The sequence below is a fragment of the Onychostruthus taczanowskii genome, unplaced genomic scaffold (genome assembly GCF_017590055.1).
Source record: "Onychostruthus taczanowskii isolate IOZ18803 unplaced genomic scaffold, ASM1759005v1 scaffold75, whole genome shotgun sequence".
In the NCBI taxonomy this organism is placed as follows: domain Eukaryota; kingdom Metazoa; phylum Chordata; class Aves; order Passeriformes; family Passeridae; genus Onychostruthus; species Onychostruthus taczanowskii.
Window position 1 is genome coordinate 3180154 of NW_024505339.1, and position 23670 is coordinate 3203823.

At 53.0% G+C, this 23670-nt stretch overlaps 1 protein-coding gene and 1 long non-coding RNA gene across 10 annotated transcripts; one reads left to right on the forward strand and one right to left on the reverse strand.

Annotated features, from left to right (window-relative positions):
* Window positions 1-211: 211 nt before the first annotated feature.
* Window positions 212-21505, forward strand: LOC121345825. Of its 9 annotated transcripts, none has more exons than XR_005954006.1 (4): window positions 212-376; window positions 1319-1641; window positions 9284-9420; window positions 9777-21505. It is a non-coding gene; the product is annotated as an uncharacterized LOC121345825 (long non-coding RNA). The 9 variants fall into 9 exon arrangements; XR_005954012.1 differs by lacking the exons at window positions 212-376; window positions 1319-1641 and adding an exon at window positions 6643-6770 and having other exon boundaries at window positions 9777-13746; window positions 15603-21505; XR_005954011.1 differs by lacking the exons at window positions 212-376; window positions 1319-1641 and adding an exon at window positions 6643-6770 and having other exon boundaries at window positions 9777-12081; window positions 12258-21505.
* Window positions 1629-22663, reverse strand: YWHAG (tyrosine 3-monooxygenase/tryptophan 5-monooxygenase activation protein gamma). Its single transcript, XM_041423063.1, has 2 exons — window positions 22403-22663; window positions 1629-5144 (listed from the first exon to the last, which is right to left on the reverse strand). The coding sequence occupies exons 1-2, from the start codon at window positions 22487-22489 to the stop codon at window positions 4488-4490; spliced, it is 744 nt and encodes a 247-aa protein (XP_041278997.1). The 5' UTR covers window positions 22490-22663; the 3' UTR covers window positions 1629-4487.
* Window positions 22664-23670: the final 1007 nt, after the last annotated feature.

The window sequence follows — 23670 nt, forward strand, 5'->3', positions numbered from 1 at the left end:
GCCCCGGGAGCAGAGCACCGGGACGGGGCTGCCCGGGCCAGCGGGGCCAGCAGGGTCCCCGAGCCTGCCCAGCACCTGGGGTCTGTCACCCAGCGCTCCACATCCCAGGTGCTCCCACCCCAATTCTTCACAGCCGGGCTCAGCATCCTGGGCTCGATGTCCCAGAGCTGCACACCCTGAGCCTCCCCGGCCTGGCTCTCCTACACCTCAGCTCTCCATATCCACCTCCAGCAGTCTGGGGGCTTTACATCCCGGATCTCCAGCATCTCTGCTGTGTTCACATGCCAGGTCTCCAGCATCCCTGTCTCAGCATCCCAGTTTTCCACAATCTGGGTCTCCTACATCCCAGGTGTCTCCAGTCCCAGATCTCAGCACAGTGAGTCTCCTCATGCCTGCTCTCCCACACTCAGGTTTCCACATGCCCTATCAGAGAATATTTGGGGTTTCCACACCCCAGTGTCACCATGCTGGGATGCTGCATCCCTGAAAAACAACTACACAAACACCCCCTTTGGGTCAGAGGGCAAATAGGGGCTTCATGGGCAAGAGCCCACCCCAGCAGTGCAGCCCCTTGAGCCCCAGCCCCCGTGGTGCCCCCCTTCCTTCCACCCATGGTCCGAGGGGCCGGGTTGGGGGTTCAGCCTCCCTTGGGGGGCTGGGTCGTGGTCCCGGTGCCGTTTGGCCCCGGCTGGCCCCGTGTCCCCTGTGCCCTCCCTGCCCCCGGGTCTCTGGGCAGGACTGGCCCTACATGGCCGAGGTCAGGCCCACGGCTTCCATGTCCCCCGATGTTCCTGCTCCGTCAAATCCCACTAATCCCCCCTGAGTCATCCCGCTGGCAGACGGTGACCTGGGAGGAATCCCGCAGCTGCGAGGCCCCTCTGCGAGCTCGGGGGGCTCCACGTGCCCCCGAGCCCCTGCCCCCCACGCCCTGCCCAGCAGCCTGGGCTGTGATGAGCTGGGCAGGTCTCAGCAGGCACTGGGGATCAATTCCCGATCCCAGCCATCCATTCCTGCTGCCGGGGGTCCCTCCTGTGCCTGGGGGGTTCCCGTGTGTGTGTGAGCCGGGCTGGGAGCCCCCGAGGAGCATCCCCGGCCCCCTCCCCTCTCCCGTGGCCACTCCACGGTGACTTTTGCTTCCCCAAAAAAGCGTCCCCCGAGCGGGGGTGGGGCTGGGAAGGATCACGGGCTGGGATGGGGTGGGGGGTCCCTCCCCGTGTGGGGGTGTCGGTGAGCCCAGCCCCTCCTTGCCGGGGGTGTCGGCGCCGCAGCCCCGGATCCCTCGCAGGGCGCGTGAGTCAAGGCGCATTTCTGTTTATAGCTTCGCGGGGAGGGGAATATTTTTACAGCGTGAGTCACCGCGCGTGTGGCTGCGAGCGGAAAACCATCGGCAAGGGCCGGAGGTGGGGAAGGACGGAGGTGGGGAAGCGCCCACCCAGCCCCTCCTGAACCCCCGGGACCCTCCCCGCGCTCCCACCGCCCCGGGGAGGAGCGGAGCAGCCGCAGGGATGCGGATCCCCACAGCAGCGGAAGGGAGGCGGCCCAGGAGCAGAAGCCAGGCCGTTCCCGAGCCCCCTCGTCCCACGGAGCCCCCCAGAAAGTCGAGACAGGCGATAACAATTAAGCAGCGCTGACGTCAGATCTGTAAGTTTATTTGCTCAATGTACGACGGCTACATAATGACTCACATTCATGATATTCCATCACTGAGGAAAAACTGCTAAGAATGGTCCGTGTGTGAAATAATTCCTTACAGAAACACGGAGTTGGAAAAATAATCACTGATTAGACCTTAAAAATAGTTCACTGCATAACATGACAAAAAGCACAAACAAAGGCTCATTCAAAGAACACAGTCATTGTTCTCCTACACTGTAATAGTTATAATTTCACCATGACGAACACCAGACATTAAGATTAAGCTAACACTGGTGTTTTCTTTTGCTTTTTTTTTTTCCTTTTTAAAAACAAAATAATATATAATTGCATGTCACTATAGCAACATCCATAACAGATCAGTTTGTTACGATCACTATTTGGTAGAGCAAACTTTACCCCCGAAAAAAAAAAAAGGAAAGAAAAATAAATTAAAAAACTTTAAAAAATTTTTGAAGACTATTTTGTCATAGGAATACATAACATCTACAGTATAAGTTAATAAATTTCAAGCTACTGTATAGAAATACGACACTAGCATGCACAATATTGTATCAATAGAGTAATGGAGCAGTAATCATTTCACTGGAGAGACAGTATCATAGGCAAGTGCATCTCTTAAAAAATGAAAGAAACCATTCAAGCTGCTTAAAAATCAAGTCCCTGACCCCCACTCCGTTTTTAGCCCTCTTGTGCCATCTCTCCTGCATAAGTTTCCTAAAGCAGCCAGAGCGATAAGCCAAAAAGAGTAGTAATTATTTGGAGGAAAAAAAAAATAAAATAATTAAAAAAAAAAAAAGATAGGTTTTGTAATTCCAGTAAATCACTTCCAATTGTACAGCTGGGACAACACTGCTCACGGGACACGGGGGCGACAGAGGGAGCTCAGAAGCCTAAAGCATCTCCCGGCGCCGGCACGCACCGGCACCGCTCAGCCCCCGCCGCGGGACGCTGCGCCCCGAACCCCCTGCTCGGAGCGGGGAAGCCGGCCCAAAGCAAGCCGTGCCGGGCCGGGCCGTGCCGGGCCGGGCCGTGCCGTGCCGGGCGGGGCCGTGCCGGGCCGAGGCGCTCCGGGCAGCGCTCGGGGCCGGAGCCGTGCCCGTCCCCCCGGGCCGGCGGTGCCGTGTGTGCCTCACCACAGCGCGCCGTGCGGGGCTGGCTCTCGCAAGGGACAGGGAAAGCCTGGTTCCAAAATCAGCGCCACAACCACGACAGGGAATTAAAGAACTAAAGAACTAAAGCACGAGCGCGGTTTCTCCTCACTGCGCAGCGCTGGGGGAAGCGTGCAGGGCGCAGCACTCCGCGAGCCAGAGAACAGCAGTGAACCTCCAACAACCATGGAAAAAATCAAACTGAAAGCTAAATTTACTCAAAATGGGGTAAATAGTACCTGCTAAGCAATTCAGATGCCCCAACTCCCACCCCTGGCCGGATCAGACAGACTGAGAAAAGATTTTGCTAAGAAGAGAACTAAGTTCCTGGGCTCCTGATGGTGGACAGAAATGTCTATGATTGTAGCTCTTCCCTTGAGGAATTCCTCTACCAAATTAATGTCTAAGCTCCTGAAGTTCACTCATTACACCACAAGCTTCCCCAGGAGAAAGGAAAACACACCCGGCTTCCCTGGTGACAAACAAGGGAGCCCTGGGTGCCGGAGATCTGCTGACAAACCTCATGGTACAGTGGGAGAAAGTCAGGCAGAGTGAAATGGCAGTGCAATCCCTGAGGAAGCAGCTGTGGCACCTTAAATCAGGATGGTCTTTTGAAATACCAAACACAGTACATGACATACAGACCTGAATGCTCTTTTTTTTTAATATTTTTTTATTGTTTTTTATTTAAGTGGCATTTTTAAGTTTAAACACTTCCCCCTTTGTCTAATTAAGTTCTTAAACCTTTAGCTGTGGACTTAAAATAGTTGAAACAGCCGCTAGCCAAGCACCTGTTAAGCTGTTGACCAAAAAACTAGAGCAGCTTTGATGTTCCTCGGGCGGGCGGTCTTCTTGCCTTGGGCGACACAGAATAGCTAAAGCCAGTCCACAGGCGAGGACTGCTCAGGAAGGCAAGCCAAAAGAACTAGCAAAAGAAAGAAAAACAGACAATCAAAGGCTTGATGTCATATGGCTGTAATGTAGAAATACTGTAAACTGCAATTTAGTGTTAATACTGTAAGCTACCCTAATAAATATCTCAACCAAAAAATTAAAAGAAAAAAAAAAAAAAAAAAGAAAAAAAGATTGGATGGCCTAAATCCCAGGGCTTTGCGAGCCCCAAATTCTTTAGTTTTGTTGGTTTTATTTTTAATTCCTTCTCAATTTGGGGATTTGCAGCTGTGCCCTGGCAGGCAGAGCGCTGCAGAGAGAGGCCCCGCGACGTGGCGCGGGCACACGGCACCTGGGCTGCGGAAACAAACGCTCGAAGCCTTACTGGAACCACAGAACTCCCTTTTTTTTTTTTTTTTCCAAATGTTTTTGCGTTGCTTTCCTTAAAAATGAGGGCCATTCCATCCACGCAAATTCGTCTTAAAACCCTTTTTTTTTTATTTCTAGCAATAAAGTTAAATTAAAGACAGCTCCACTTGTATTAATAATCTACAGAACAGTCCATATGCCAGTGAGGCTGCTATTCCATACCAGCACAGCCAGCCTGACTTCCACTAGTGGTGTTTTGGCAAAAATGTCAACGAGGCAATCAAAGACAGGTTGTGGGGGGCCTCCCTGGGAAGGTGTCCCCTCCCTTTCCCTCCCCCACCCCGGACCCCCCCCCACTCGTGGGAAAAAAATAAAGACTGCAGTAGTTAGCATCAGCGTGCGGCTGCCAGTCCATCGGGGGGTCTAGTTGTTGCCTTCTCCGCCGTCGTCGTCTTGCTGATCGCTCGTCCAGAGCGTTAGGTTGTCGCGGAGGAGCTGCATGATGAGCGTTGAGTCCTTGTAGGAGTCCTCGTTGAGGGTGTCCAGCTCGGCGATGGCGTCGTCGAAGGCTGTCTTGGCCAGGTGGCAGGCCTGCTCCGGCGCGTTCTGGATCTCGTAGTAGAAAACCGAGTAGTTAAGCGCCAGCCCGAGCCGGATGGGGTGGGTGGGCTGCATGTGCTCCTTGCTGATCTCGTGGGCTTCGCTATAGGCCTTCTCCGAAGACTCCACCACGGTCGCCCTCTTCTCCCCGGTGGCCACCTCGGCCAGGTAGCGGTAATAGTCCCCTTTCATCTTCAGGTAGAAGACTTTGCTCTCGTACTGCGTCTCGCTGCAGTTCTTGATCAGGTAGTTGTCCAGCAGGCTCAGCACGTCCTGGCACACCGCTTCCAGCTCCTTCTCGATCTTCTCGCGGTAGGCACGGACCATCTCGATCTTCTTCTCGTTCCCATCTGCAGAGGTCTTCTGCTCGATGCTGCTGATGACTCGCCAGGACGAGCGCCGAGCCCCCACCACGTTCTTGTAGGCGACGGACAACAGGTTCCTCTCTTCATTGGACAGGGGCTCGTTCAGCTCCGTCACCTGTGCGGAGAGAGGGGCAGAGAAAAGAGACATTTGGGTTAAGCCCAGCCTTGTGACGCTCCCATCACACCTCTGGGTGTGCCTGTGCATCTCTAGAGAGAGGCAGGAGGAGGCAGTCAGCTCGCAAAGTCCTGCTCTGTCATCCAGCTCTGTCTCTGCTCCCATCCCAGCAGGAGCCAGCTGGGAATCATGCTGTGGCCCAGACCCACAACAAAAGGAGCAGGCGTTGGGTTTTATTTGAGAGATCAGCATCTTCCAGAGCGAGAAAAGTCTTCTAGGAAACAGATGCCTTTCACCTGTAGGATGAGAGTTGGGCGTGGTGATGCAGGGGAGAGGGACAGTGAAAGCAAGAGGGAGGAGATGGTCCAGGGTTATGAGCTACCTGCACGGATTAACACCACCAGAGATACAGGGTGTTCATCTCTTCCACTTCCCACAAACATGGGGCACACTTCACAGATACCCAAAGAATCTCTGAGATGGCACAATTACAACTGCCTCAGGCACCTGCACAGATAAGGACTTAAAAGCTCACATGGTGAAGGGGAAATCCCCCACACTGAGTTTTCCTCACTGAGGTTAACAGCGTTACCTGCCTCATGCACCACAAAAACCACAAAGGGATTACAGAGATGACAAGCACAGAGCTCTCTCAGTAACTTGGGAAGCACCACTTGGTATCACAATAATCCCATTCCAGCTCCCACAACACCATCTCTGGCTGAAGCCACCCAGTCAGCACCTCTGGCCAAGACTGCACAGCTTCCCACCCCCAGGAGCAGGAGGAGCCCTTGCAGCAGAGAGCACACCACACGGCAGCTGCACACGGCCGCTCCCCTGAGCTGGTTACAGCTGCCAAGTGCCACTTTGAGCCTGGGCATGGCCACTGTCCCCTTTCCCCCAGGACACGCCCCCACCCCACATCCACACCCTGGGCACAGCCACCTGGGAATCAGGCCACCAGAGCAGGAACCTGTGAGCCACCTCACGGCAGTAAAGGATTAGGTAATGCTTTGGATGTGAAAGGCTTCTGCAAACACTGAGTCACTTTCACAAGGATCTGTAAGGACAAGGTTTGCTCTGGGCCCAGATAACCACATTTATGGTGGGGATCAGGAGGCCAAAGGCCCAGCCCAGGACCTCATTTGAATGGCCTTGAATGACTCACAGTTGCTCACACCATATTGACCTGCACATTCCAGAACATCCACTCCTCCAGCAGCTCTTCAGCCATGCTCTGGCTAATGTCTCCTCCTAAAATCAGGCCACAGCTAAGCCTGTTTCCCCCACAGCAAGCAGAGTCTCTGATCAGCCCTTTCCCTCAAGGCAGAGGCAGCAAGCAGACCCTCCACTCCCACCCCTGCTGCTCTGTGATCTGTGCTGCTCCACAGGATGCTCTAGAGCCCGGCACAGGAACAGCAGACACTCCTTTTCCATATGGAAGAGGGTCTTGCTGTGCAAACCAGCACAACTGCTTCTGCTGCAGGGCAAGGACAGCCGGGGGAGCAGGGAAATGGGTGTCACGTTATGAGGGCAGGATCTCCTGGGACAATCAGCAGCTGCCAGCGGCGCAGGACAAAGAGCACAGAGCAGGATGCCAGGCAGCTGCCAGTGCTCCCGCCCAAGGTAAGCAGGGCAGCGGTGCCCGGGCCATCCCGCAGCTCCCAGTACCAACCCTCACACCCCTCTCCTAGCCAAGACAACAGTGACTGTTTAACCACAGGGCCCTGGGATCCCTGTGATATCCTGCTTCCTGCAGCAGGACCAGGCAGGGCCAACCACAATATGCCAAATACCCGTGGTGAGACACTCACACGCTGCCTGCTGTGCTGAGGTCTCTACTCTGCAGTTTTACAGAATGTCTCCATTTGTTCTTCCCTCTCAGTGACACCTGCACAAACACACAGTAATGATTTTGTGGGTTAAAGACCTCTTTGGGAGCACAACCAAGGTGTCCCCCTGCCCCAGAGCTTATGGGTTATCTGTCCTCAGAGATAGCAAAGACTCCATCAGGTTACCTGGGAGCTTATCCCACCTAAGCTGCCCTGTTTTGAGTGAGGGATTTGGAAATAGAAACATCCAGAAATCCCAGGCTGAGTTATTCTCTTCCATCTCTAAATGGAGTGTCCAACACCAACAACCATACAAGAGACTCACTGATTCCAAGAGTTTTCTGTCCTGACAGGGGTTGTGGAGATTGATCACCAGATGAAATTTTGCTTTTAGCAAGGTGCTCCCTGAGAAGAGACACCAGTTTTGAAGTGAAGAACAAGCAGGTGCCCCACAGCCACGTCTGCAGATACTTATCACTGCAGGAAGAAGTAGATTTACCTCCTCGCACCAGAAGAGTCTTGCTGGAGGACAGATTTATTAAAACTACAGGGAGTTTTGTGGGATTAGCTTTGCCATAAACATTTTAAATTCGAAGCTATTAAGGATTACGGAGGAAAGTTGCCTGTCAAAATCCTTTCAACAAACTGGCTGACAGATGGAAGGTACACCTGTGGAGACAGCAGATTCCCCTAGGGAGCTCACAGGGAACTTGTAAAAGCAGGAAGGGAGCCTTGTTAACCATGTCACTGCTTTCTAGCAGCACCCAGACTCCCAGGGAGGAGCACTGCAGAGACATGGCCAAGATGTGACATGGGTGGGGACAAGGACCATGGCCCTCAGCACCAGGAAAGGGAAGGGGCTGTAGTCCCACACATTTCGGTTCGCAGTTGGGCTGAGGGAGGAAGAACAGAAAACCATCTGGCTCCTGCATTCCCAGCAGGAAGAAAATGCAAAAATGCCCAGGACACAAGGTATCAGACAGTAGGGTACACTGAGCTGCCTTAGCAGAGTCAGAAAAAAGCAGAAAAGATGTACCCAGGGTCAGCTGTCTTTGAGGACATCTCTGCCCTCGGTCTGCCCAGAGCTGCCTGCTGCCCGCCTGCCTGTGCTGGCATTTCCTGCCACAGCCCCCTCCACACCCCAGACTGCGCAGTCCCCGTCACTCTGCCCTTCCCACAGCACTGCACCACTGCCCATCTCCAGCAGAAACCACTCCAACACCTCTGCACCAGCCTGTCACATGCACATGGGGCTGTGCCTTCTCTGCAGCCTGTGCTGGCCAAACAAACGCTGGGTTTTTTCTTACACTGCAGGATACCGAAACGAAGTGAGTTCAAGCCACGGGCTAAACAGCAGGTTCTGATAAAATGAGTTTGTAGCATTGCACTGAATGCCTCTGCTATAACATCAAATAAGGCAATATCCTGCAACAGGCCTGGAGCACACTGCAGCAGTCACATTATGGAAGGGCAGAACCATTCCCCTTCTTAACTCAGACCCTGAAGGGATTTCACCTCCCCAAAGAAGGGCAGTACCCAGATCAGGTCCCCTGATGCCATTTCCAGCACTGTTACATGGAGTCAGAGACTTCAAATAGCCAAAGGAAAATCTTAGTTTGGCATTAGGAGGGCTTGGCAGGAGCACAAAGCCATCAGCCCCTGGCTGCAGTCTACCTGCTCTTTGGGAAGCTCAGTTTAGTTTTACTTCCCTGGCTGCCAGCAGAGAACAGCAGAATTTGCTCTGCAAAGCTCAGTAACTGTCCAGCCTCACGTCACTCTTGTGCTCATGGAGACTAGGGAGAGGGGCAGGAGATGCACGAGCCAGTGTCAAGTCCTGGATGTGGCATAAACAGCCAAGGACAAAGAGCTCATCCACATGGTGGAAACTTGATAAAGGAAAGTCTTCTAGCTATTCTGGAAAAAAAAAAGAAGAAAAAAGGAGAACACACCTGCCAGGAGCAGACTGCACAAGGACACCTAGGCAGGGAGTGCAGGGAGCTTGGCATGGAGCAGTCCATGCTGCCAGGCTCTGGCTGGGAGGCATGTTCATCACCAAGCTGGAGGACACTGCCAGTTCCAGTCTCACCCGTTCTCTGATGGCACAGTGTCTGATGGCACTGAGACTCAAGGGCCCTTAAGCCATGGGGAAACTCTGTGAATTCCCGTTGGACAAAAATTACTGAAGTTTAGGGTTTATACTGCTTGGGAGACCAGAGGCTTGTACAAATGCAAGCCTTTTGATTTGCAACAAAGCACTGCAGAGGCAGCACCATCTCTGAGAAGGTTTTCCTGATTTCTCCACTACAGCTGGAGCTCTGACTCAGCACCCTGCCCAAAACCTGGCAGGCTCCCGGCATGCCCGAGGATCACATTGCAGCCAGGCAAGCTTCAGCCTCTTGAGAAGCCAGGGAACAAGCAAAACTTTACCTGTCCCTTATGTCAAGGTAAGTAAACTCCAAAAGCCCAAGGGCTGGTTCTACAGCACCTTCTTTCTGGAGGTATCCTGATTAACAGGCTTTGGTGAGACCCACAGGGAAGGTTTGCTCCCAGAGAACAGCAAGTTAGGTTGGTTAGGGGCTTATTCCAGGACTCCCATCCTCTACTTCCCACCTTGCAAGAGTAGGTCTGAGTATGCATCAGGAAATGACTGTTTTTGAGGTCCCTTCAGTGACTGCAGTGAAGATCCATCACAGGACTTAGCTCTACCTGTTTATTCTTGCACACTTTTCACTTAGTTTGATAATTAAGTGCCCACCCATTTACAGCTTCTGCCTGGCTTTGATGTCTTATCTTAAAGCAGACAGCACTGGCAAGCTGACAGGACCCAGAGATCCTTCCCTGGGGAATACCATCAACATCTGACAGTTTAACCCATGGTATAAACCTCAACACTTGCTCTTCTTATTGCCTAAAAGAGAATCCGAGTCCTTCAGGACATCAGACAGCTACAACAGACTGAAGCTTTCCTGGAGATACAGAGACAGCCATGAGAACTTCAAACTGTTCACTGAGAAAAGCTTTTAAAGATCATCAGAGCTCCTCTCCCACCAGGATACACAACATCCATCTCCCCTTCAGCACTCGATGCAACTGTTCTATCTACAGCTCCTGCACCATGTAATTAAATTTGTTATCTCTCCACACAAACCCTAGCAAGTGCCTTGTTTTCCTCCAAATGCAGCTTGTTAGTCTGAGCTCTGGCCTGAAAGTCCCCTTCTCTGTTTCATTTTTTGAAAAGTAAATGTGCTTTTGAAACGATGTTCTGACCAAGTCCAGCTACTGAAATTCCTTCTTGGTCTGTAGCCACTGGCAAGGGGAGCAACAAGCACACAACCCCGCCAGGCTCAAGGAGCTGAAAAAAGTCACAACACCTGCAGACATGTCACCTCCCCCCATCTCCAGCTGCTGTCTCATGCTGGGACCCCACTACCCATGTGCAGGGACAAGAGGACACAGCCTCAGGCTGTGCCAGGGCAGGTTCAGGCTGGACATGAGAAGAAATTCTTCACAGAAAGGGTTGTCAGGCATTGGAAGGGGCTGCCCAGGGAGTTGGTAGAGCCCCCATCCCTGAAGTATTCAAGAAATGACTGGATATGGCACTAAGTGCTCTGGTCTGGTTGACATGGTAGTGACAGGTTAAAGGTTGGACTCTGTAACCTTGGAGGTCTTTTCCAGCCTTAATGATTCTGTGACAAGACCACCTTCAGCAACCCAAGTGCTGTCATTCTGGAAGGTCATGACTGACAGACTGCCTGTTTTTTCCTGTCCCCAGCTCGCCCCAGCTTGAAGAAATGGCTGCCCTCAAGCACATGAAATTGTCACCATTACCCAGCAGCCTGGTGAGAGTCACGACTCGATGTCACACAGCCTCACCAAGAGCAGCTTCTCCCCAAGCACCAGAGCAAGCTGTCCCACAACTCCATCGCAGCACACAGAAGATGCTTTTCTTAAGCACTGTCCTACTTTGGTGAAGTAGGCGTGTGTTAAACCAGACCTAAATCTAAAATGTTACCAGATTGGTTTGGATTCTTTTCCCTGTTGCCTTGCCTTCGCCCCCATGTCACACTTCCAAAGTGGAAGTCACACTGTAACTGCTTCTCTCCTGGCTGACCCCTTCCGCTGTCCTCTGCTCATGTTTTAACTCAGTGTGGCCAGGGGGGTTTTGGGCTGTAGGTCAAACCCTTCCTCTCATCCCAGACAAGACCAGAAAACAGCACGTGCAGCATGCAGGCTGTGGGCAGACACAAGTTCCCCACTGTCTTCTCCTCTGCCTGTTTCACTATGAATAATCCCCTACTAGTTCCCGTTTTCTAAGCTGGCAGGACCAGTTCACATCACAGGACAGCAGCTGAGGGCACATGGGATGGCTCTGCCATTACATTTCAAATGGCTCCCAGTGCCTCAAGGACCAGTGTCTGCAGAGAACTGTTTATGGCTTGTAGCCCAACTGCATCTCAGAGGCTACTCGGGCGCTCCAGACACCAATTAGGATTTCTGCATGTTCCTACACTTAACAGCAGCTTTCATCCCACTCTGCAGCCTTTATTACTTAAGGCGACTTTGAACCACCCAAGACAAAGACTTCAGACTGGGAGATGTGGAAACCAAGAGCTCATTTATTTTATTGGCCTTTGTAGCTTAATAACTACATGTGATTGCACTGCGTTCAGGTTTGATCAGTCCTTGGAGCCTGCAGACCTCCTGCTCCAGTTTCAGTGTGGCCATCATGGATTCCAGTTGGAGAAAAAGCAAATTTCAGCTACTTGGGTCATTCTTGCGCATGAAAGGTTGAAGGGAGCCAAGGTGAGAACACCAGTAAGAGCAGCAGAGCTCTGAGCTGCTCCATTCAGTGTCTGGCAGCAGCGTTTTGTGTACCAGCCCTTATCTGCAGCACTGCAGTCCCAGCACTTGGGCTAACGACTCTGGGTTTCTTTCCACTACAGAACACCTGGGTGCCATTGATTTGTGTCCCTGACTTCTTCTGCAGCTTGAGATAAGGCAAACACGAGGGAGCATCTGCCTGCCGTGGCTATTGTGGACAGAGAGCAGCCCAGACACATCCCAGTAACCAACTGGAAGGAAAAACCCCGGCCTTCCAGTTTTGTGTATGTTCAAGTGTTCTACAAACAAACACTCAAGGAGCTACAAACCATTTCTGAGTTAGCTTTGCACAGTCCTGTTGCAGGGAGCTGCTCCTCTAGCCAGCATGTGCTTTTTGAGCCAGGAAGGAATTATGCTCAAATTTTCTTGTTTTCCTTTTTAACACCCTGATTCCCATTAGCCCTACTGACAGGTTATTCAACAAGATGAAAACTGGCTGTAGGACAACTTGTTTCAGCATCTTGCTGCCACTACCTGCCTTGTACTTATTAAAAACTCTCGGGGAAGATGATTGACCTCTGTTGGCCTAGTGCCTTCCAGCCACCAGATGGAGAGAGCAGCAAGTCCAACCACATCAGTCCCACGTTTCAGGGGACTGTCACTCAGGGCTCATCACATCGTCCCTGGCAGATGGGATACTAGCACCTTTGCCTGCTAACTACAAAGCAACAGAAGGGATGCCAAGCTATTCCTTCCCTGGGATACAGCATGCTGGCAGCATCATCTGCCCACTGCTGTGCTCTGTGAGTGCCTCAGCAGCAGCACAGGATCACCACCACCCTTCTCCATCACCCAACAGCTTGGGGAGCTCTCCTGCCTTGGATTATCTGCTCTGTTCCCTGCTGACAGGCCTGTTCTCCAAGCTCTCTGCTAAGCACGTGGAAGACCAGTGCCACAGTGTGCCACTGCTGTGAGAGCTCAGATGTGCCCCTGGAGCTCACAGCAAGCTTCAGAAGCTCAGAGTTGATCCATTGATCCTTTTGGAAGGAGAATGACAATTCATGGCTGCTACAGGCTCTTCTGGGCTGCATTAAGCTTTTCCAGGTGAGAGCTGAAGAGCTCTTCAAGAGTAACTGTAGCTCTTTCCTCAGAAGCATTTCTGTACAAGTTTAAAGACTTGAGGTTTTTAAATTTCTGTTTAAGCATTATTCCTCAGAAGATTCCATCTACTCACAGGCTTTTGAGCTGAAGCAGCCATTCACAGGATGGCTATTGGACATTGGCCATTAAGACTCAGTCCACACAAAGGAAGATGGCTTTTTTCTTTTCAGTTCATGGTAAAGCAAACCCAAGCTAGAGAGATTTCAGGGACTCTAGATAAATACACCAAGTTTCATGTGGGGAGGGTGTTTAGTGCTGCTGGGAGCATTAGCTGCTTAAAGATTTACCTCACAGCTTCCAAGGGTACTAATCTGGCTCAGATCTTTGTGCTTTCCTGCTCACCTCCAGCCCCACTGGCAGGCAGTAAGAATCCTGCCACCAGATCATCAAATCCTCCCCAGAGCATCAAGTGCCAGGCCTTGTCCTTAATCAGGGGCTCAAAAACTGCCTGTGCCCATGACCTCTGCCTAGCTGAGCCAAGTGGAGAGAGAAGACATGACGTGCCATGGGCAGGCCACCCCAAGGCTGAGAGCAGGTTGTGGCTGCTGGGAGAGCCTGTTGCCAGGTCTGCTGGAGCAGGATGAACTGGGCAATTCCTGTCTGCTGGCATGGCTTCCTTCGGCACGGCAGAGCCATTGCTGCCATGGCAGCTGCAAGCTGCTGCTCCAAAGGGTGACATGGGAGAAGCTGCAGCCATGCAAAACTCCCTGCAGTGAGCATGCACGTTTTTAGCTGCTCCATGTCACTCCCACAAACACTTTGGATACACTTGGTTGTCACACGTCAAGGTAAGATTCTGGAAGCATTAAAAACAAGCACCTCACAAGATTTTTGCTCTAGGTCTCTTGGTCTGCAGATCCAGCAGTTCCTTGGTGTCTCAAACATGTTTTACCAGATTAAGCAAGAGACTTCCCAGAACACCCAGGTGGATTTCTGCATGCCAGCTCCATGATAGGTTTAATTTCTACATCAGTGAGTAAGGTGATTATCCCTCCAGATGTACTTTACCCTCCCACTGCTTTGGGGATTTCAGGCTTGATCTTACACACCTTCAACAAAGACAATTTTATTTAATTTCTTAAATGAACTTGCAGAAAAGAAGAAAGTTTTTGCTCTCGCAGCTTTCTGGAGCACTGTAACCAATTTTAAATTACAAGAAGAGTCACTTTACTATCCTAGATCCAACAGTTTAACTCCTCTCACCTGGCTCCAGCCATCCCCTCCCAGCCTCTTCTGAAGCCCAAGGGACTCCTACCACAGATTTGACCTCAGTTCACCACAGGTGACAGAACCCCTCGGGTGCCGATGCCATCTTGACACCACCAAACACAAGAAGCCAAGCTCCCAGATTCTAGGTAATGAAATATTCACCCCGTGTAACAAAGCCCAACAGCAAAAACAGGCAAAGCTCCAACGCCTGCCCCAGCTGGGTGTAAATCAAAGGCTGTTAATCTCCCCCAAGTTCTCGTTCACTGCTGCATTAGCCTTTTACAAGTAGACATCTCCTACAGCAATTGTTGAGCGTGTCTGTTAGCACATGGCACAGCAACAGCTTCTCCACCTACTATTAATAAACTTGATGCTGCTGAGCACCACAACTGTCCAAACAACGTGTCCATCAGCAGCCTCGTTAGCACTGAGGCTGAGACTTCTCACTGGTGTTTTCCTAGAGCCTTGCTGAAACCATCTTAGAGAGGAGTCAGAAGCACACTGACACGCCAAGTAGCTTTGCTTGGTACGTAAGCAAAGACACATCCCAAGCAAGCCAACCCATCTAGCGAGATCAGAGGGAATTTGCAAACAATTAAGGAATGGTTTGCACTTGGAATCCCTACAGACTTGAGCTTGTCCAAGCACAGCTGCCTCAAACACCCATACACGGACTCAATTCCAACATCTCCTTCACAGAAGAAAAACATTAAGTACTCTCATCCCTAATCTGGGGATCACTTTAAGGGAATCTCATGCCATCATCAGTGAAATGTTCTCTAGTTACACTCCCACTGCAATTAACTAATACACTGCCCCTGGTCACTAGATCACTAGCTTGAGGCCAAAAATCAGGTTTGTTTAATATCTAATTGAGCATGTACTGGGTCATGTCCGAGATGTGACTAAATCTGGGTTAGCACAGAAAAACCTCAAACTGGGGGAAGTTTGCCCTTAAACAGGCAGACAAAGGCTTTTGTTTCACCAGCTACATGAAGGCTTTGCTTTTGAGACAGTCTTGCCAGTGTTTCCTGAGCAGCCCAAGAATTGCTGCCTCATCATTTCAGCTCAATTTTCCAGAATTTACCATTTCTGAGCTTTTCCAGACTATACCAAGATAACCAGCAGTACAACCAGCATGAGACTCCAGGGTGAAGATCAACCCTTATGATTTACCAGCCTCAGCAGCTCCCAGGGCTCTAGCTCACAAAAGGGACCAGAAAGATGCAGCAGCTCAGCCTCAGTGTCATTGTGCACTCAGAAAAGATGGACAAAGCCATCCCACTGCTGAGCTCCTCCCCCAGAGCCATGGGTGGGAATCCCACATCTTGACATCTGGATTCTGAAGCAAAGAGTCAGATCTCTTACTTAAGAAAATAAAGAAATGTAAACAGCAGAATAAAAGTAATTTTGTCCCAATTTTACTTCATTTTAGGTTGGGAGGAAGGACTTTGTGCTCATTAGATCAAGCAGCCAGGGGAAAAACATTCCCTCAAAGCCATTTCGTTTGCATGAAGAAAGAAGAGTTCCCCCACCAGACCAAAAACTGCACTGGCAGAAGCACAGGCACAGCCTGGCAGCCAGCAGCCATGGCAGAATGTTTTATCTCAATGCCACCAGCATAAAACCAGCCACCACCATTTCTCTGGACTGCTTCCTCAAGTCAAGCCAAAGGTTTCAGAGCTGAAAGACAAAGCCACCCAAAATCCAGCACACTGACTGATCCACTGCTACTTCCCCTTGTTTTAGCTGGTTTCCAGGCTATTGCTGCCCAGCAGTGGCCATCACTAGTCAAATCAAGTCAATACTTATGTTTTCACTCAGTTTTTGCATCCCAGACAAGGTGGTTGCCATTTTTCAGAAAGGGCAGTTGCCATTTCTCTGCAGTCACATGAATCTAACACTGGGGAACAAGACTTCAGCTAAGGACCAGTTAGGATAGTTACCTTTCCAGTAAAGAGCAGAAGTTGTTGAAAGCTTTCAGGTTTCCAGAAGGAAAAGACAAAGACTTGACCAGTGAAGGAAAAAAGGTCTAAGCTGGCTCTAAACCAGTCAGCACAAAAATATTCCTCTTTTGGAAAAATCTGTCATGAACTGCAGAGCACTGAAGTAGAAGAATGCCTGGAAGCACCGAGGTGCAGCAGCCACCCAGAGACAACCTCAGCCCTGCTCACAGCTTTGCCACAGTGAGGTGGAAGATGATGCCTGGATCCTATCAAGGCTGTCAATGGAGAAACGCTTGGGAAGCCAGGCAAATGCTGTTCCACTGTGCTTTGTACTGCAGTCATTCTAATATGCATTCATGTTTTTCTGGTGGCTCAGGAGGCTGCACAGGGCAGAAAAGCACAAGGCACAGTCCTAAATGCCTCAGGCATGGACCCATCTGAGGAAAAGCTCCCTCAGGTAGGCTGGAGGCATTTTCCAATGCCTCCTTCCCTGTACCTGCCTCTGAACAGCCTGGTGTGTGGCTGGGACGCCGAGCAGCCAGCTCTGGTCTGAACTAGTCTGACAGTCCTCATGGCTCTTCCCTGCCAGACTGGAATTGAGCTCCCAACACACCACTCACCTCTGCCAAGGAAAAAGCAGCACCAACAAGTTCAGCAGTGCTCCACATCCAAGGACACGTCTGAGCTCAGACAAAGCCTCCTCCCAAAAAGCAGCTGGTTACTCAAGCACTAGCAGTTGGGACACACAAAAGCTTGGATTCTTTTTTTCCTAAATATGTACCCTTGCACACAACTTCTGTGCATGGTTTAGCTGGCATGAAGCTGCTGCAAATAGAAGCTCAAGAGTTCAGTCACAGAGTAGATGCATTAGGCCCTGCCAGATGTGTCACCATGCATGGAGTTTTCTCCAGATGTCAGGTCATGGCTACCAGTCTCCTCCCCAGCCCCTGCTCCATCAGCTGCATCCAGAGCCATGTTTCTCCTTCTGTCCTCAAGAGCAACAGCTAGCAGATCCAATTCTCAGCTACTTTTAAGCCTGCTGAGGTAGTAGAAACATCAGGCTTTGAAAAATCCTTGTTCTTAAGATTGTGACCTTGGGGTCACTCACCAGCCTGGGAACAAAACCCAGGCTTCCCCATGGGCTAACGGGGTCCATCAGGTCACTTTTACTCCACCTCCCTGATCTTAAGCTTAGCAAGGCTGTGGCTGCTTATTCCTACTTGGAAAGCCAAGCTGAGCATGCTCCTGAGCAGCACTAATGCTACTGGCCAGGCACAAGAAACATGGTTCAGTAATACTCATGAAGAAGGAGAAAAAGTATGGTGGGGATCCTCGAATTAAGGAAATTCTTAACTCTACCAGCTGTAGAAGGTGAGGTAGAACCATGTTTTTCATCTCCCTGATCAGAAACCAAACCTCAGCTGCAGGAGGCAGAGGGATACACCAGTTATGTGGATAACCCTGTTAAAAGCACCATCCAGAACATCCATGAGAATCACTAAGAGGATGCCAAAGACATCATCCTGTTGCCAAGAACAGTGTATATGTCCCTAGGTGCTGCAGTTTTCAACCCAGTAAATATTTCTGGAGCTGAAGTTCTGTGGTTGTCCCTAAATTGCTGTTCCTGGGTATTCCAGCAAGCCCAAGCACACATCATCAGTGTCCAAGGAGTTTATTCCACAGAGCAACTTTGGGATCAGCTGGTGAACACAGCTGGAGCAGAAAGGGTTTATCCACTGACATTATGGAACTTATTTGGTGTACTGAAATAATTGAATCTCCTGTGAACCAGCTATCTTTTTACACAAGAAGCAGCAAATAAAGGTGGTTGAAAGAAAATTTAATAAATCAAGACAACTCAACCAATCTTTTTGCACTTTCATGGTTAGACATCATCAACAGATCTACTGGATAAGCCCAAATAATCCAGGGGTTCATGGAGAGCCCTTGCCCAAGTTTTACTATTTCTATGCCCCCAGGTATAATTCATCTGCTATATTCTCCCTCATAGTCTCAATATCACTTTTGTTTAGTTCAAGAAGAGCTATTCCAAGTCCAATCCACCCTGGCTGCTAACTAAGAAACCCAGCATGGTCTTGTAAGTCAGTGACTCTTCCTTAATGGACTAAATAAGAACCCACAGGAGCTCAAAGAGGAATTTTTAAGAGCTTGATCTGCTGAAGACTGGCCAGTTACTGAGCAGTGTCCACTGCAGTCACACACAGGGCACACTGCTACCTATCTGTGGCTTAGGAGCAGATGTGACTCAGGCTACTGCTACAAGGTCCCAAGGCTGAGTCACACGGAGACAACCCCACGCTGTGAACCTCTACAAGGTCAGAAGGACAGGAGCTCCTGACAGCCACCATCCTGTCCTGACCCCGTGGGCCTCCAGGAAGGAAGCCCTGCTCGTGAGCCAGGCTGTGTCCCATCCCCAGCACCACTGCAGTCCACCAGTGGTCTGCAGGCACCATGAGGCTGGGCAGCATTCACTCTGCCTGCACAAGAGCATCAATGCTGCCATGAGATGCCAACAGCTAATGACTGCACCATCCACCTCGCACTGGGAACGCTTTCTCCAAAGCCTTCCCCAGCCCCCTGGGAAGTGCTACTACAGCAGCTCGCAGTCCTTGGTCCCCTCCCACCATCACAGATGGCCTGCCCAGCACTCCTCCTGGAGAAGCCTTTCCACCTTCACCACCCTTTTGTCTGTGTACACTGCGAGCAGAAAGCAGCTAATCATCCCTGCTCTGCTTCCTGGGGACTCTCCAGATAGGCTGGATTTGTGTTACTACCCCTTTTTCCAAGGGTGAGCCTGCGGTCTGTGTGAAGCCTTGCTGTCACTGATGTGGAGGATGGTAACCTGCCCAGCTGGTGACCATCACAAGAGAAGCCCACATACCCCGTGCCAGGGAAGGCCTGCAATTCCCCATCCTCATGCTCCTCCTCCACCCACAATGGCCATTTACTGCACCAAGCTGTGCTGTCTAAAGCTCGGAGCAGCCATCTGCTTTCCAGCATCTCCAACAGTCCCCCCTTCACAGCCACACTTGGTGGTCCTTGCATACAGCACAGCCAGGGCCCTGCTGCAGAGGTTGGGCCCCCCAGAATTGAGCAGTCAGGTGATCCCCTCACAGGGGACAGCCCCACGCCTACACCATCCATAGGTGCAGTACAATAATTCTCCCCACACACTTTTAAAAGATGACTTATTTCCTGGTTAAGTAATTGCAATCATCTTGTTCATTCACCTGCACATCCCCCCAACACGAAGGTCTGTGGGGAGGCACGTGCTCTGCCCCTGGGCAGTGCTGGCCAGGGGCCTGGCAGGGCTCCCACCTCCGGAAAGCCTCCAGCAGCACTGCTCTCCCCAGCTAATGGATATTGATCCCCAGCCCTGGCGTGGGCTCGGACAGCAAAGCTCTTCCTGAAGCTGAACCAGACAAAAATACATCTTGCTCCAACCACCAGCACTGTGGGAAGTGAAACTCCAGCAAGCAAGCCCAAGGCCAATGTCTGACCACACTGGGGACCAGCAGAGAGCTTTCCTGTCCCCCAGCACCTGATAGGGCTGATGGCACCCCCAGACAGCACTGAGGTGACAAGGGACATGAACAAGGTCATGTAGACATACCCTGGATCGATGGGCCCAGCCCTGCACCCTTCCTGGGTGTGGCATCACCTTCTACTCCCTTCTGTTGTTTTCAGAGACCCCCAGTAAACCTGCCCTTTTTGGGGGCTGAAGGAGCAATCCTGCTCCTGCAGCAGCAACAAAACAACAGGCAGCAATCAGGGGCACTGGCAGCTAGCACTTGCAAGAAGGAAGGCGCTGGAAGTTATTATATATAAATATTATTTTTGAGAAACTATTGCAATCCCAGACATCACTAGATGAATCAGCAGACAGCAAGAACCCCAGCACACCATTTCCATTTTAAACCATTAACACAGCCATTCAGCACTGGCTCCCAAGCACACGGGGCTGAGGCCGAACCCAGCTGCCCCATGTGAGGCAGCTGCCAAAATGCACCGGTGAGATGAAGCTGCTGCAAAACGAGCCTCTTTAATGCCCATCATTGCCACGACAGGTTGGAAAGGAGAACCATCCAGCATTTCTCAGCAGGGTGCTAGGCAGGGCTAGGTTTGGAGGGCAGGATGGCTCTGCATCACCTTCGCTAGGCGCAGCCCGCATGCTCTCTGCTACCGCCTGGGTGCATTGCAGCTTGGACCATGGCATATGACATCACTAGGCGTTGCTACGGAAATGAGTGCGAGGTCATCAGCCTCCCGCACAACCGGGGCTGGGGGCTGGGCAGCGCACGGGGACGGGGATAACCGGCTGTGACACGGCTGTGCCGTGGCCGCCGGACCGGCCGTGCCGGAGCTGGGGCAGCGCGGTGCAGAAAGGAAGAACAAAGCTCTGCCTTTTGTTTGCTGGTGAAGGGAGGCGGCAGCGCTCCCGCCGGGGATCGTTTCCTTACGGCCAAACTACCCGGCAGCTGATAAGAGGCGTTAGCCCGGGTTACTGTTTCACCAGGGCCCGTAAGGAAAAATCACACATAGGAGCTCTTAACAACACCTGGGCTCGAGCACCCGGCCCGGGGAGGCAGGCTAAGAGAAATTCACAGTGCAACACGGCTGTGAGTCCCAGGCACATCCCTGCTGGCTTTGTCACGGCGGCTGTATTATCCGTAGGAAATGAGCTGTAGGATCTGCTCACACAGCAGGCTTTGCTTTAAAATGAATAGATGCTGCTATCAGAAAATGGTATAAAAGCCACAGTGCAGCAGAGGGACAGCCCGGCTGGTTTAATGTGATAATATCTCGTTCCGATTATCCGTATTTCATTCCTTGATAAGACATCTCCTCCCTCCCCGGGCTCAGGCTGTGACAGTTTTGTCTGTTTGATAAATGCAAGGTTATTGACAAAATGGTGCAATATGGGCAAACAGAGCTGCACCCACGGCAGACTGCGACATTCCTAGATCGGCATTCACTTTTCATCAGCCAGGGAGGACACCCCAGCTCCCAGCAAAGGTTCAGACCTGACTAAGAAGACAAACATAAAGAACAGTTTTCCCCTTTAAAGCACCCCCTCCCTCCCTCCACCCAGTCTAGCCTCTCTGCAATATGACAAATGCAGAATCTTCTGGAATGACTTGATCCTGCCTCCCACGATTGCTTTGTTTGCAAGATCAGATCAGCGATATGTTTTTTTTTCCCTTCTTATATTGTCAAAATGTCAGTATTGAAGGGGAGCGTTCAGTGTCACAAATCAGATCAGCCTGCTATATGCAGAGTCTTTATTTTAAGAGCGTGAAATGAATACAACATGACTCAATTCATAAATCTCCAACCAAGAGCAGTAAAAATAAGAGCTTTGACAGTGAAAGGGCTGCCGATCTTTGGGGTCAGGGGCACACACCAGCCTGGGCGACCACGCGTGGGAAGGGATGCACGGGGAGATATTTCGGCAGCCGGGAGAGACGTGCACGAAACCCCCCCACCCCGGGTCCCCCCCTGCCTCGCCCCCCGGGGCCCCGAGCCGGTGTGACCCCCCCGGGCAGCGCCGCAGCCCCGCCTGGCTCCTCTGCCCCGCCACGCCGAGGCACGGGAGGGGGCCTGGGGCGGGGGGAGAGAAGAAACGCGGCTGGAAGGTGATGTGGGGGGCTGCAGGAATGCGGAGGGAACGCGCTCCAAGGCAGAGGAGAGGATGTGGGGGTGCTCCAGGGCAGGGGAGGGGATGCGTGGGGCTGGGTGGGGGCAGCAGGGCAAAGAGCGGGGTTTAGGGCAGGGGAGGATGGGGGGCGGCTCTAGGGCAGAGAGGGGGGATGTGTGCGGCTGGGTGGGGGCTCCGGAATAAAGGAGAAGATGCGGGGGGGTTTGGGGCAGGAGACAGCGATGTGCGGGGCTGGATGCGAGCCCCCGAGCAGGCGAAAGATGTGGAAAGGGGGCTCCAGGGCAGAGGAGCAGGAGGCGTGGGGCTGGGCGGGGGTCCCACAGCAGGGCAAAGGGTGCGTGGGGGGCTCTAGGGCAGGGATGGGGGTCGGGAGAAAGCAAAGTAACGCTGGATCGGGAAAAGCGGCGGGAACGGGACTCAGCTGGGGGTGTCGGAGGGCGAGGGACCGGGGCCCTCACAGCCCCGCGGCCCCCCCGGCCGAGCCCACCACCCACCGCGGGGAACACGCGGGAAAGGCGAGGGGAGGGCGGCCCCAGCGGGGCAGGAGGAGGAGGAGGGTGAGGGTGTGTGTGTCTGTGGGGAGCGCGACGGCCGCGGGACGGGACTCACGTTCTTCATGGCGGCCGCCATGTCGTCGTATCGCTCGGCTTGCTCGGCCAGCCGGGCCTTCTGCACCAGCTGCTCGCGGTCCACCATCTTCGCGGGGTCCGGGGGGGAGAGGGGCGAGGAGGCTGCGGGCTCCGGGAGGAGGAGGAGGAAGGAGGAGGAGGAAGAGGAGGACGAGGAGGGCGCGGCGGTGTCGGCGCTGCTGCGGCTGAGGCGGCGGCGGCGGCTGCGCCCGGTGCTGTGCGCGCGCCGCGGGCCACCACAACCCCCGGGCACGACGGGAGATGAAGTCCTCAGGCGCCCGAGCGGCGCTGAGTTCATGCAGTCCAGCCTTTCCCTTCAGAACTACATCTCCCGTCGCACCCCGCGCCAAGGCACCGGCCCCTCGCCCCGCTGAGCCCCGCCTGTGCTGATTCACCGGAGCCCGGCCCGGGTGGGCCGCGGAGGGCGCGGCCGCGCCGGGAGAGCGGGGGGGTCCGCCACAGGCACCGTGGGACGGGCGGCCCTCAGGACGGAGCCGCGGGACGGCGCCGGGCACGGGCCCACGCAGGGCAGGGACGCGGCCGCAGGCCACGCACAGTCACAGCCCGGTCCCGCTGGCGGCCCGGGAGCCGTTCGCAGCATGGGCGCGCTCAGGGCGGGGACGCTGCCGCGGCCCAGGCACACCCGCAGGCCGGGCTCGCACACGGAGCGGACTCAGTCACAGGCCAGGCCCGCTCAGAGCCCGCACACGGCCCGTGCTCACCGTGCCCACCAGAGCCCGGCCCCAGTGAGAGCCCGCACACACCGCACACAGCCCGTGCCCACCCAGAGCCCACTGAGAGCCCGCACACACCGCACACAGCCCGTGCCCACCAGAGCCCACCCAGAGCCCGCACACACCACACACAGCCCGTGCCCACCCAGAGCCCACCCAGAGCCCACACACAGCCCGTGCCCACCCAGAGCCCACGGGCACTCGGCTCGGAGCCACCCGCAGGCTGCTCTCAGAGCCTGGACCCACGCACAGCCTGGTCCTGCTCATGGCCAGACCCACTCGTGGCCCTGGCTCACTCACAGCCTGAACCCACTCACAATCCAAAGCCACTCACAACCAGATCCCATTGAAACCCTGATCCACTCAAAACCCAGACCCGCTCCCATCCTGGTCCCACTCACAGCCCGTGCACCCTTTCCCCATGGAGACCCTGCCAGTGTTGCTGTGCCTGGGGTCTCTGACGCTGTGGCACTGCTGGGCCAGGTCATGGTGACACATCTTGGGGTGAACCCCT